Source organism: Lemur catta, chromosome 12, assembly GCF_020740605.2.
Source record: "Lemur catta isolate mLemCat1 chromosome 12, mLemCat1.pri, whole genome shotgun sequence".
NCBI classification, from domain to species: Eukaryota; Metazoa; Chordata; class Mammalia; order Primates; family Lemuridae; genus Lemur; species Lemur catta.
In genome coordinates, this window is record NC_059139.1 from 68,036,117 (window position 1) to 68,048,568 (window position 12,452).

Here is a 12,452-nt window from a genome sequence, read left to right on the forward strand (position 1 = left end):
GAATAATTCTAGCCACCTTGGTCTCCTGATTTCTCAGTTCTGTCTCCTTAATTCGGGAAGTTCGCTGGGATTCAACTGTGGTTCCTCTCTTTGGATCTTGGACCAGAAACTCTCTCCAAGCAGTAAATTGGGATAATTATAAGACTCATGTCATTTGCTTTCTGTCTGAGGGAGGATTTATTTTTGTTGCCTAGTGTCCAGTGTATTGAACACCATTATTTCATAAATTTTGTCCATTCTTTCTCTGTTTAAGAACTGAATCAATTGGTTCCCAGTACAACTTGGTGAGAGGCAAAAGTCTCTCCAGAGAATTCATTAAGAACTATAGAGCACAACTGAAAGAAAGCATCATGCAATTATTCTGGACTCTTAATAACTTATTTTTTTTATATTTTCTTGTCCCAATCATTAAAAAATATAAGCAGGAGAATTCTTGCTTAAGAAGGATAATGAATGAGTGAGAAAAAAAAAAACAGTTCATAGTTCAATAGGAAACAAGCTAGAAAAACTGAATCTGACACATTGCTGAGCTATTATAATTGGACAATAATAATAACGATAATCTGAGTTACCAAGAAAAATTTCAATTACAGTCAATACCCTCTATTTATAAAACTGGGATGTGAAATAATATAATCTGTTGTTTAAATGTTTTAAATCAAAATGGCTGAATAAAAGCATGTTTTTTATTTCATTTTTTATCACAACAGTGTACACTTAAGCTACCTGAAGTATTTTTATATGAAATAACTCTTTCTGCTCTGATGCAGCATGAATAGACAGAGTCTTGCCTGGCCTCTGAAACAACAGAAACTTCTCCATTTATATCTATGAAGCAGGTGTTTCCCTTTGGCCCATTACTGACATGTACAAGAGAACCTCAGTGGTTTGTATTTTTACTCATTGTTTTGATATCCTATTTTTAATCAGGACCTCTGACCACAGGGACCCAGGATGTGCTGTATAATATATCCCTTCAGAAAATAAACAAGAAAACTTGCCTAAAAGGAATGTCCTGCTGTGATCAGTCATCCCTCAATCAGTACACACCAGAATATAATTTTATAATGCCCAATAACTATAATGGTTAAGTTTCTTTCTCAAGGCCATACATCAATTCAGGGCGATATTGCAATTATGTCTCAGATTGTCCAAGAGCTCTAATGCTCTAATAATGAAAAGTGACTGTGAAAACAATTTGTAGTCTTCCTAAGGCAAAAGAAAAGAAAAATAATACAGACACAAAGTGAGAGGTACAGATCAAATGACTTAAAGAATTCTATTTCTTTTTTTATTTAACTTTAATCCATTAAAATGTTTTTCAATTCTCTTTTCTAATCTTTTCCGTCTCTCTGCTGCAGAGTACACTGTAAAGAAAAAAATTTCATGTAAAGTGTTCTGCCAGTCCAATAAAAGATTGTTCTTTGAGGCTAAAATTAAAGCAATTGGTCATCTAAATCTAACTTAAATGATAACCAAAATTGAGATTATAAAGCAGCACTGTCCTACCCAGGGAATTCTGCTTTGACTGCAAATGGTAAATATCACCTTTATTTTAGATTCATTTTTTTAATCTTTGATTTACTGCCATACAATCACTCAGAAATGAATGTATGCTAATTTAGTTCATTATTAGAAGCATACATGAAATATGCAAAGGTTGTCACTGCCATTCACTTTTTCACCCATTATCTGTATCTGAAATAAATATACCTGCTTCATCACAATTTTTAGACATTGTGTAATCTTCATAAGAATCATTCTATTTGGTGAAATTAAGTAATTAAAGAAACTATCACTTAATCCAGTATAATCATACAAAAAAAACCCCAACAGTAACCAACAGTCAACAAAGAACTATTCTGCTTACAGTGAAGGGAAGACAATTAATTAGAAAAGAGAATTAATTAAATCCTCCAACTAATCCCTGGTGATAAGGTTTACAGAGGGTGGGTTCAATGCTTAAATGTATTATCTTATGCTGGAGCAATTATAAGCAAATTAGACACTAAAAGAAATAATTGGCATCTAACATTAACCAGTAGTCTTTTTCTATGAATCTGCTAAGTGTATATTCAGAACTGTTAACTACAACAGTGATAGCTGTTTGAATCTGAAATTAAATTATACTAGTTGCTAATATTTTTCATCTCTCAAAAGATTTGTGGCAACACACATTGGGGATATTTTTCTCCTTTGAAATTGCCTTTATGCTTAGCCAGAGAATAAATGAGGCTGAAAATTAATTCACATGGCATTTTAACCAATAGTCAGTAATTTCTGTTTTGCAAGCAAGAAGCAGCCCAATGCATTTAGGAATAATTTTCCAAAAAGGCCCTATGTTAGCTGTCTCTCTGAAGAGGATCAACCCATTTCCATTTCAAACTTTTTCACCAAATGAAACTCTTGTTTTTATTAAGGTGCCAGTATCTAAGTTGCATTTCATTCAATATACAGGCCACTTGTCTTTCATTTCAGCCAACCTGAATCTGAACTTCTTCCAATATTTGAAGATCTCTCTGCTTTATGAATTTTGTTAGTTAGCAAAGCTGCCTTCAGTTATTGAAACTGAAAAGGCCAAATGGCTTTCTCAGCCCTCCTGTCAGTTCAGGCAGGAGACTGGTTCCACCTATTAGATGTACGCAGCCCCAAAATTTAAAGCCCATGTTGAACTCTAATTTTTGTAGTACAACAGTTGCAAGATGCAAGGTGGTATCCAGAGCAAGATGCGGAGTCTAGTGATTTGCAATATCTGATACCTCAGCAGGTGGATGAGTGGTGTGATTTAAGACATAGCTCTTTACTGCGTAGCCCCAAAACCAGTTCTCCAGACCAGGATTGCACCATTTGCTCCAAAAGAATCTTCTGATCTGCCACCAGACTGATCTAGTAAGAGGACTGTGACTTATGCTGGTAGATATACCCTTCTTTTGAGCTCATCTTGTTCAATTCTTTAAATTATATTATTGGGCTTTAGAAAACCTGAGGCCAAGTTTTCTTTACTTAAAATTGAATCGTTATGCAAATCAGATGAGTTAATACACATAGAACACCTAGTATATGTCAGGAAAATGTATTTAGGTATTAATTGCTATTTTTTTTTTATTATAGTTGAAGAATTAAAATGAACTGCTATTTACGTTTTATGCTCTGGATTTTTCCCCTCTTGTTTTCTATGCTGTTATCTAAGCATCTGTGCTTTCTTACCTAATAGGAATTTTTCAGACTAGGAGATCATCTCAAAACATTTGTTTTCCTTTTGCTTTTAATTTTTGGAAGGTTGAGTTCATTTAAAAAACTATAGTAAAAAAGCAAAGAGAAGCAAGAGAAAGTAATAAAAAAGAAAAAAGACTTCCTAAATAGGCAAAGAAGCTGGACTGTGAGTTTCTGAGATTGGTGTGAACTCTTACCTACAGCCTAGGAAGGCAGAATGGTCTTGAGAAGATATGTCTACACTGCACACCTAAAGAGACTGAAACCTATCTGCAGGTCTCCCAGCCTACACTTAGAAGTAGCAGAGCCACCTGCCCACATAGGACTACCTAATCAAACTAAAAGACATTTTCTGGGTTTCTTTCCTTTTCTTATTTATTTACTTTTTCTTTTCCTTCTTTTGCATGACTAGACCTCTTATATATCTGTACATGTTCCTGGGATGGATAAAGCCCTCACCATAGATGCATGGATGAGCCAAAATTTCTTGATAGCCTAACAGAATGAGGGTTCAGTATCACCTTCAATTTTCTTTGAAGAAAATGATATAATCTGTGTCTTTCCTGCTTTTGTGAACTATGATCTGATCTTTTTAACCATAGACACACAATAGCACTTCAGAAAATGCCAGTCCTACTCCTTTATTTTTCTGTTTTCTGTCTATATATATCTTATAATTATTTGGAAATGCTTAGTTCGGGAACTGGCACAAAATACATACTCAGTAAATATTAGTTCTTTGCTTCTGTTAAAGCTGCTAAATCTCAAACTTTTGTGGTAATTTCTAGACCTAGCACATGGGATGGGCTTGAAAATTTAGTAAATTGAAGTTAAATAAGCATCCCAATGTGTTTTATCTAGCAGTCTAAAAAATTTCAGTATTGATTGTTTTAAGGGAACAATGCGGGCAATCATGCTCATCCCAGGCCCCATCCTTCTTATGATCCTGTATTTGGTCCAGTTTATCAATTGTGTTTCCTCCTCTAGGACAAAGTTATTTATTCCATCTATCCTCCTTATTCTGGGCAGTAAAAAACAAGATTCTTGTCACATGATTGAAAGTTTGGGCAAATAGATCCATTTATGGACAGAATAATCCAACAAACATGGGATGAGAATGGAAGAATTGTATTTAATTTTGAGGAATAAAAATGATAACATGTAAATGGAGAAGAGACAAATTTGAAAAAAAAAGGTGCATTTACAGAGAGAAAGAATTAATCAAAACTTATGGATCTTGCATGTGTATATGTACTTCATTAAAACTGACGTGGTCAAAATCATTAGAGCTCACATTTGCTAAGTTTATATGTGATTGCTGTTATGGTAAGCATTTCTTTTATGTATTAGCTCGTTTAATTTTTACCTAAGTTGCAAAATCTGTCCTATTGTTATTCATTTGATAAATGAGGAAATGAGTACAGTGAGGGTAAGAGACTGGCCCATCATTGCCCATTTAGTAAAAAGTCAGTATTTGAATGCAGCAATTTGACTTGAGGGTATATATATACACACACACATACATATACACACACACACACATCCACCATACTATATTGATTCCTATGGCTTTTTAAAAAAATGATCAACTAGCTAACCTACAAGAGGACATTGATTTTTCACAGCCAACTGGTAAAATTTTATGAGTGATGGAATAAAAAAGAAATGAACAGTACAAATATACGTCTTCCTCTGAAAATAGGATTAAATTATAGGAAGAATTTGTAGAGATACTGTGAAGAAGGACTGGAATTTATTTGAGGAAGATTTTCACTACATAAATACTTTCAAGTAATGCTGTTGTTGCAGAGAGCTGGTATCTTTTATATCTTAGACTTTATGTGTGACATTCAAGTGTTCTTACATTCAGAAAATAGCAACTCTAAGTTAGTAGCAACACAGATTCAAAGTGAAATCCTTCTTCATGCCTCAAGACCTGTGCTCATTACAGAATAGCAGGCTATGTTTGACTGTTATGAAATTGGATTTAAAAAGGAAGGTAGAGTACTTCATGCATGGCAAACAGTTGTCCAATTGTAGATGGTAGACTGTCCATATAACCTATGAAACACAGTTGCAATTGATGTGACATCTGTATCTATAGCTAGGAAACACATAATCGCAGCATGAAAAGCCCCACAATTAGACATGCCCTGAAACAAAAATGGAGGGAGGATTGCACAAGCGAGGAACTACAAACAATAACAAGCCTAGTGATTGAAAGGATTTCCACACTGGAAAGGATACATTTGTATTGTTTCACTCATTAAAACATGACTCAAAATGTGGTTGATTATTGTGAAATCTGTATTTCAGCTTTCAGAAATAGTATTGAATGTTTGGGTTATTTTATCAATGCTGGAAGTTATTAGACTGTAAAAGAGTACTCTAAATCTTTCTAGAGATACGTCTAAACATCAATCACAGTCAATGTTTTCAAGAAAATTAAAATAAACGATGGCTTAGCTTTTATTTTTAATAGTCTCCTAATGTTTTCCTTTCAATATATCTTACATTTTGGGAAAAATAGATTTTTTTGTACAAAAAAATATTCATAGTTAACTCTGGGATAGGAATAGTTCCATCAAAGCCCTATTCCTTTTATCTATGCCACTAGACATTTACATTCTCAGGTGAGCCTTAGGATTTAGAGGTTGACTCTGAAGTTCACTTAAAAGGAGAGTAGAATATATAAATTTGCTTAGAGTTAGTGATTTCAATCATTGTGTTTCTCAAGAAAAGTTGTTGTAAGTGAATCCAAAGATATGCTGATTTCAATATTAAGCCATACCCAGAAAGAAATATAAATTATGACAATTAATAAAGAAATATTAGTGTTGGACTTACTACTACCTGAGCTAAAATCTCAATATTATCACTGTTTAACATGTGTAGAATTGTAACTTCTCTTCCTTAGTTTCCTATAAAAAATGGTGAAATTATAACTACCTCACAGGAGTCTGGTTTTTATTTTTTGGTCAAACTATTTATTTATTTATGTATTTATTTATTTATTATTTTTACTTTTCAATTTTTTTTATTTCAGCATATTATGGGGATACAAATGTTTAGGTTTCATATATTGCCTTTGCTCCACCCCATAAAAAACAATGGTGATCTAGCACCTCTTGTATTGTCCTGGATAGAGCTGGAGCCAGTTCTACTAACTGAAGTATCATAAAAATGGAAAAACAAGCACCACATATACCCACCATCAAATTGGTATTAACTGATCAACACTTAAGTGCACATATTTATTTATTTTTAATTTCAGAATATTACGGGGGTACAAATGTTTTGGTTACATGGATTGCTTTTGTACTGTGTAAGTCCAAGTTGTAAGTGTGCCCATCAACCAGATAGTGTACATTGTACCCATTAGGTATGATTTCACCCATCCCATCCTGCCCCGTCCCACCTGCTTGATTTCCACTGAGTTTTACTCCCATCTCTGTATATGAGTGCTCATATGTTAGTTCCAATTTAATAGTGAATAAGTGTGTGTTTGTTTTTCCATTGTCATAATACTTCACTTAAAAGAATGGTCTCCAGTTTCATCTAGATTGTTGCAAAAAGTATTGATTCATTTTTTATGGCTGAGTAGTACTCCATGGTATACACATACTATATTTTCTTAATCCACTCATGAATTGATGGGCACTTGGATTGATTCCCCATCTTTGCGATTGTGAATTGTGCTGCACTAAACATTCTAGTGAGTCTTTTTGATAAAATCACTTCTTTTCCTTTGGGTAAAGATCTCTACAAAAAGAACAACAAATCACTGAGGAAAGAAAACACAGATAATGTAAACAAATGAAAAAATATATCATGCTCATGGATTAGCAGAATCAACATTGTTAAAAAGTCCATACTGCCCAAAATTATTTACAGATTTGATGCAATCCCCATCAAAATACAAATGTCATTTTTAATAGATCTATGAAAAATAATTCTACACTTTGTTTGGAGCCAGAAAAGAACACAAATAGCCAAAGCAAACTTAAGCAAAAGGAACAAATCTGGAGGCATGACTTTATCAGATTTTAAGCTATACCACAAGTTACTATAGTAACTAAAATGGCATGGCACTGGCACAGAAATAGAGTCATAGACCAATGCAACAGAACAGAGAACCCAGATATGAAACCATCCACATATTGCCATCTGATCTTTGACAACGTAGACAACAATATACACTGAGGAAAAGAATCCCTATTCAGCAAATAGTGCTGGGAAGATTGGATGGCCACATGTAGAAGATTGAAGCAGGATCCAAATCTCTCACCACTCACAAAAATTAATTCAAGACAGATAACAGACTTAACCTAAGACATGAAACCATAAGAATTCTGGAAGAAAATGTTGGAAAACTCTTCTAGATATTGGCCTAGGAAAAGAATTTATGAAGACCCCAAAACCAATTACAGCAACAGCAAAAATTAACAAATGAAACTTGATTAAGTTAAAAAACTTCTGCACAGCCAAAGAAACAATTAACAGAGTGAATAGACAACCAATAAAATGGGAGAAAATATTCTCAAGCTATACATCTGATAAAGGGCTAATAAGCAGAATGTACAAAGAACTCAGGCAAATCAGGAACAAAAAATCAACCAAATTAAAAAGTGGACAAAAGACTTCATGTCTGAACAGAAGCTTTTCAAAAGAAGATAGATTAATGGCCAAAAAGCATATGAAAAAATGCTCAATGTCACTAATCATCAGGGAAATGCAAATAAAAACCACAGTGAGTATCACCTAACCCCCAGTGAGAATGGCTTTTATCCAAAAGTCCCAGAACAATAGATGCTGGTGTGGATGCAGAGAGAAAGGAGCACTTATACACTGCAGGTGGGACTGCAAACTAGTACCTCTATGGAAAGTAGTTTGGGCATCCCTCAAAGAACTAAAAATAAAACTACCATTTAATCCAGCAATCCCTTACAGGAATCTTAAAATGATTAAATGATGCAATGTACAGTAGAAAGTCTTTTATCTGACATTATTGGGACAAGTAGTTAATTTGTTAATTAAAAATTAGTTAAAACAAATGTATAGCATTCCAAAGACCCTGGAAATGGATTAATATGATTAACATAAGAAATGGTGAGTGATGTGAACTTCTAATATTTAGTTCCATGGAAGTCAGAGAGTTTCTTCTGTATATGAAAAAGCCAAACTAGGAGCCTAGAACCTGGCTCAACTTACATTAGCTTTCCTCTCTTCTGTCTCCTTACTGTCAAAGCAATGGGATCAATGAGATGGCCAAAGATTGACTATTTTGTTGTTTCAATGGAAATATTTTTATTATCTGTTCTGATTTTAAAAATATATTTATAATAGTGATAATGATATGTAGCAAATAGAGGAGAGGTTAAACCCAAAAATCAAACTATTTGATAATATTTTCAATAAATAATGTAGATAAGTTATCCATATCTGAGGCCGGGCGCAGTGGCTCACGCCTGTAATCCTAGCTCTGGGAGGCCGAGGCGGGTGGATCGCTCGAGGTCAGGAGTTCGAGACCAGCCTGAGCAAGAGTGAGACCTCGTCTCTACTAAAAATAGAAAGAAATTATCTGGCCAACTAAAAATATATATACAAAAAAAAAATTAGCCGGGCATGGTGGCTCATGCCTGTAGTCCCAGCTACTCGGGAGGCTGAGGCAGTAGGATCGCTTAAGCCCAGGAGTTTGAGGTTGCTGTGAGCTAGGCTGACGCCACGGCACTCACTCTAGCCCAGGCAACAAAGTGAGACTCTGTCTCAAAAAAAAAAAAAAAAAAAGTTATCCATATCTGAAAGACAATAGACTGCTGCCTCCTATCTTTATAACTCTAGTATATGCAATAATTTATTAATGAAACTATGAAACTCTAAAGGAAATTAAGGGAAAAGAACAATGCATTTGATTTCATTAAAATTTAAGTTTTGTCCAATAATAGAAGACATTTTTCTACTGTAAGTCTAAAAACAGCTGTGGAGAGTGCAATGGCAATATCTAAAGAAGCTGAGCATCTGCATCTTCTGTGACCCAGCAATTCCACATCATACACACCTTAGAGAAAAAGAAATGCAAATGGACACAGACACATGCTCAAAAATGGACTGTAAGCAATAGAATACTGCATGGTGTGTGACGGTAAAAAACTTAGAAATATATGAATATTTAACAAAATATGATAGATACATTTCTTAAAATGGAATATGATACAGGTCATATCTTTAAAAAATTCTTTTAATTACAGCTTGCCATGTGCTGTTTGTTCTAGGTGATTTGCAAATATTAACACATTTAATACTTATCACAACCTTGTCAAATAAAGACTACTAAATATTTCAATTTTATGGTAAGGAAAATGAGATACAGTGAGGTAAAGTACCTTATCCAAGGTAAAATACAGCTAATAAGAATCAAAGCTAGGATTTTCATCTAGTTTGGCTCTAGTCTTTAATCTTAACCACTTTTCTTTCTTTCTTCCTTGGTGATGAAGAATGAACTAGAATCCCATGAATAAAGGTGACGTATCTCACAAACATAATTTTAAATGGATAAAACCATGTTTAAAATGATAAATTCAGTATGATAACAAGTACTGAATGATTCAAAGCAAGCAGAAAAACACATATTGTTTATGAGAACATATATATAGTACAGTATTTCAAATTATATTAAAAATTGAAGTCAAGTTTAAAAAGAAAGTCAAGTTCAAGATAAGAATTACTTCTGGGTAAGAAAGACAAAAGGAAAATGAAATAAAAAAAGTGTGTAAGGGGCTTCAAATGAACTGGAATATTTTATGGGTGTAAAATAAAACAGATCTGAAACCAATGTGGTGAAGCCTTAAGATAAGTTAAAAATGGGTGATAGGTACAAAGATATTTATTACATCGCTGTTTTTTAATTACTGAAAATATATAGAACTAATATACATTATATATTCCTCTTACCAAAGAAAACATTAATTGTTTTATATGTATTTTCTACTTTTATTATGAATACACACACCTATACTTTCTACTTCACATATACAGATAACCTGATTTGTAACTGACTTTAGAAAATTTAAGGATATGTATTTTATTGCAAAGTCAATAAATATGTCTATAGCATGAGTTTAAGCATTTTTATTGCATTCTCTTTTACTCCAATTTTTTAAATAATATTTGCACATATTTTAGGGATACATATGATATTTGGATACATATATACATGTAATGATTAAATCAGGGTAATTGGGACATCTATCATCTCAAACATTTCTCTTTGCTTTGTTTTAAGAACATTACAAATCTCTGCTAGCTATTTTGAAGTATACAATAACTATATTTTCCCTATTGTACTAATGAATACTAGAACTTATTCCTTCAATGTAAGTGTATTTTGTATACCCTAACTAACTGCTTTGACAGGTATTATATTATTCCAAGGTTTTCACTATGGTAGACAATACTGAAATGCATACACTCTTTATAGGCATTGGAATTATTCCAAATTTTTGTAAATGGAAAAAGTAGTATTCACAGAAACACTTTGTTGTTCAGTATAGGGATTCAAATAAATGTTTCTTGTGTGCCAAGCATATCTGCAAAAGGTAAAAGGAGGCCAATAACGTCTAAACAAAGTCTTTCATACTATTGCAATTATTGGTATTACAGAAGTTAGAAATGGTAAGGTCCTACAGGATTGTTTAAAGTTATTGGAGTGTTAGTTATGGAAATATACACTTTTCATCTACAACCAATGAATTGGCAAATCAAATTTAGGGGTCATACTATTAATACAAATTTCTCTATGCATCCACACACATATATGTGTACACACATTATATATGTAGATCATCTCTAAGGAGATCAAAGCATTTTTCAGACTTTTGAATTAATTCTCTAAGCTGGTGCCATGATGACTTTCATCCTTATCATCCCTCTCACTAATAGGACAGCATTAGTCAACCAAGTGTAACTTTGGAAATGCAAAGAAAATCTACCTTTCTTTTCTCCTTCAGGGAACTCTTGATCCATATCTTTCCTAAAGAAGATGAGATGGGAGAAGCCTCCTCTAGCATTTACGGCTTCTTTTAACCTAAGATTCATTTGTGAACTGACATGTATCAACTTGGACAAACAACATCCAAGTTCATTTTTTTTTTTTAAAGTCAAGGAGTTTATTAGGGAAACATGAGGCACAGCTACCCCAAGTGACAGAAAGAAAACTTTGAAAATGTCCCTTCAAGCCAAGTGGGGCCCTGGCCTTGACCTCCCCCAAATGACAAGAGACTGCTGGGTTAGCAACAACATTCTCTGGCAGCCAGATTGCCAAGGCATGAGCGTCTCGGACGGCACTGCCCCCCATCTCCCACCAAAGGTGGAGAGGAGAAAAAGACTGTTTACAGATACAGTGCAGAGCAATGAGAGGTGTAAGGAGAGTTTGAGTGACAAAGAAAGAGACACGTGGTGAGGACCTTCACAAAGAGTTCCAGGCTTTTGGCTCTGAACACCTCAAATACATTGACAAGTCGTCCTATAAAATGTTACTGAAAAGGTAAAATGCCTAATGTTGTTTCCAAGAGTTCCCCTGGACTTCTCCCCACAAGCCACATCATACCCCCAGATGCATATGGCAGAGCCCGAAGGCCACTCTTTTGAAAAAAGAAAAACAAGAATAAGCCCTGTTGCTCCTTAAGGAGAGAGGAAGGAGCTGAAGGCTGCTGGGGCCTTTCCCACATGGCCTGTGTTCTGTCAAGCAACTTCTCAGCAGCAGCGTGGCATACTCCTAGGTGAGCATCTCACCTTTTGTCACCCGTGCTTCAATGTAGTCGATTCTCCTTTCAAGGGCTGTCAATTTCTCGTTTAGCGTTGCGAGTCTTGAATGACAAGACATATCAAACGAGTTGAGAAAGTCCGTGATTTTCTTGATGCTGCTGGTGATGACCTCAATGTACTCCCGGTTCTCCCGGTCCTGGTGAATCTCCCGCTGCACGAGATCCTCTTGCCCCGCCATGGCTGCACCAAGTTCTTTTTTTTTTTTTTTTTTTAAATCTATTGGCCCAGCCAGTTGCCTCACTTTTTTGCTTTCTTTTTTCACCTGGGATTTCAGGTCAAAAATTGTTAAAGAAGAATGGGCAATTCAAGATTTTAACCTATTAAGAATATTGTTGTAATTTATCCAAGTGTCTTTATACAGACCTTTCAAACATTTTAGGCCTCGTTTTCATCCCTTTGTCCATAGTTAAGCAACC

General features: G+C 34.4%; 1 protein-coding gene across 1 annotated transcript; it reads right to left on the reverse strand.

The window, feature by feature from the left end:
* Window positions 1-11,839: 11,839 nt before the first annotated feature.
* Window positions 11,840-12,214, reverse strand: LOC123648095 (probable protein BRICK1). The gene has a single exon (XM_045565821.1). It carries the CDS (start codon window positions 12,212-12,214, stop codon window positions 11,987-11,989), a length of 228 nt encoding a protein of 75 aa, XP_045421777.1. The 3' UTR covers window positions 11,840-11,986.
* Between the last annotated feature and the right edge of the window lie 238 nt (window positions 12,215-12,452).

Bases quoted from the DNA above. Each gene is read 5' to 3' on its own strand.
- LOC123648095 (XM_045565821.1), bottom strand. From the start codon at position 12,214: ATGGCGGGGCAAGAGGATCTCGTGCAGCGGGAGATTCACCAGGACCGG.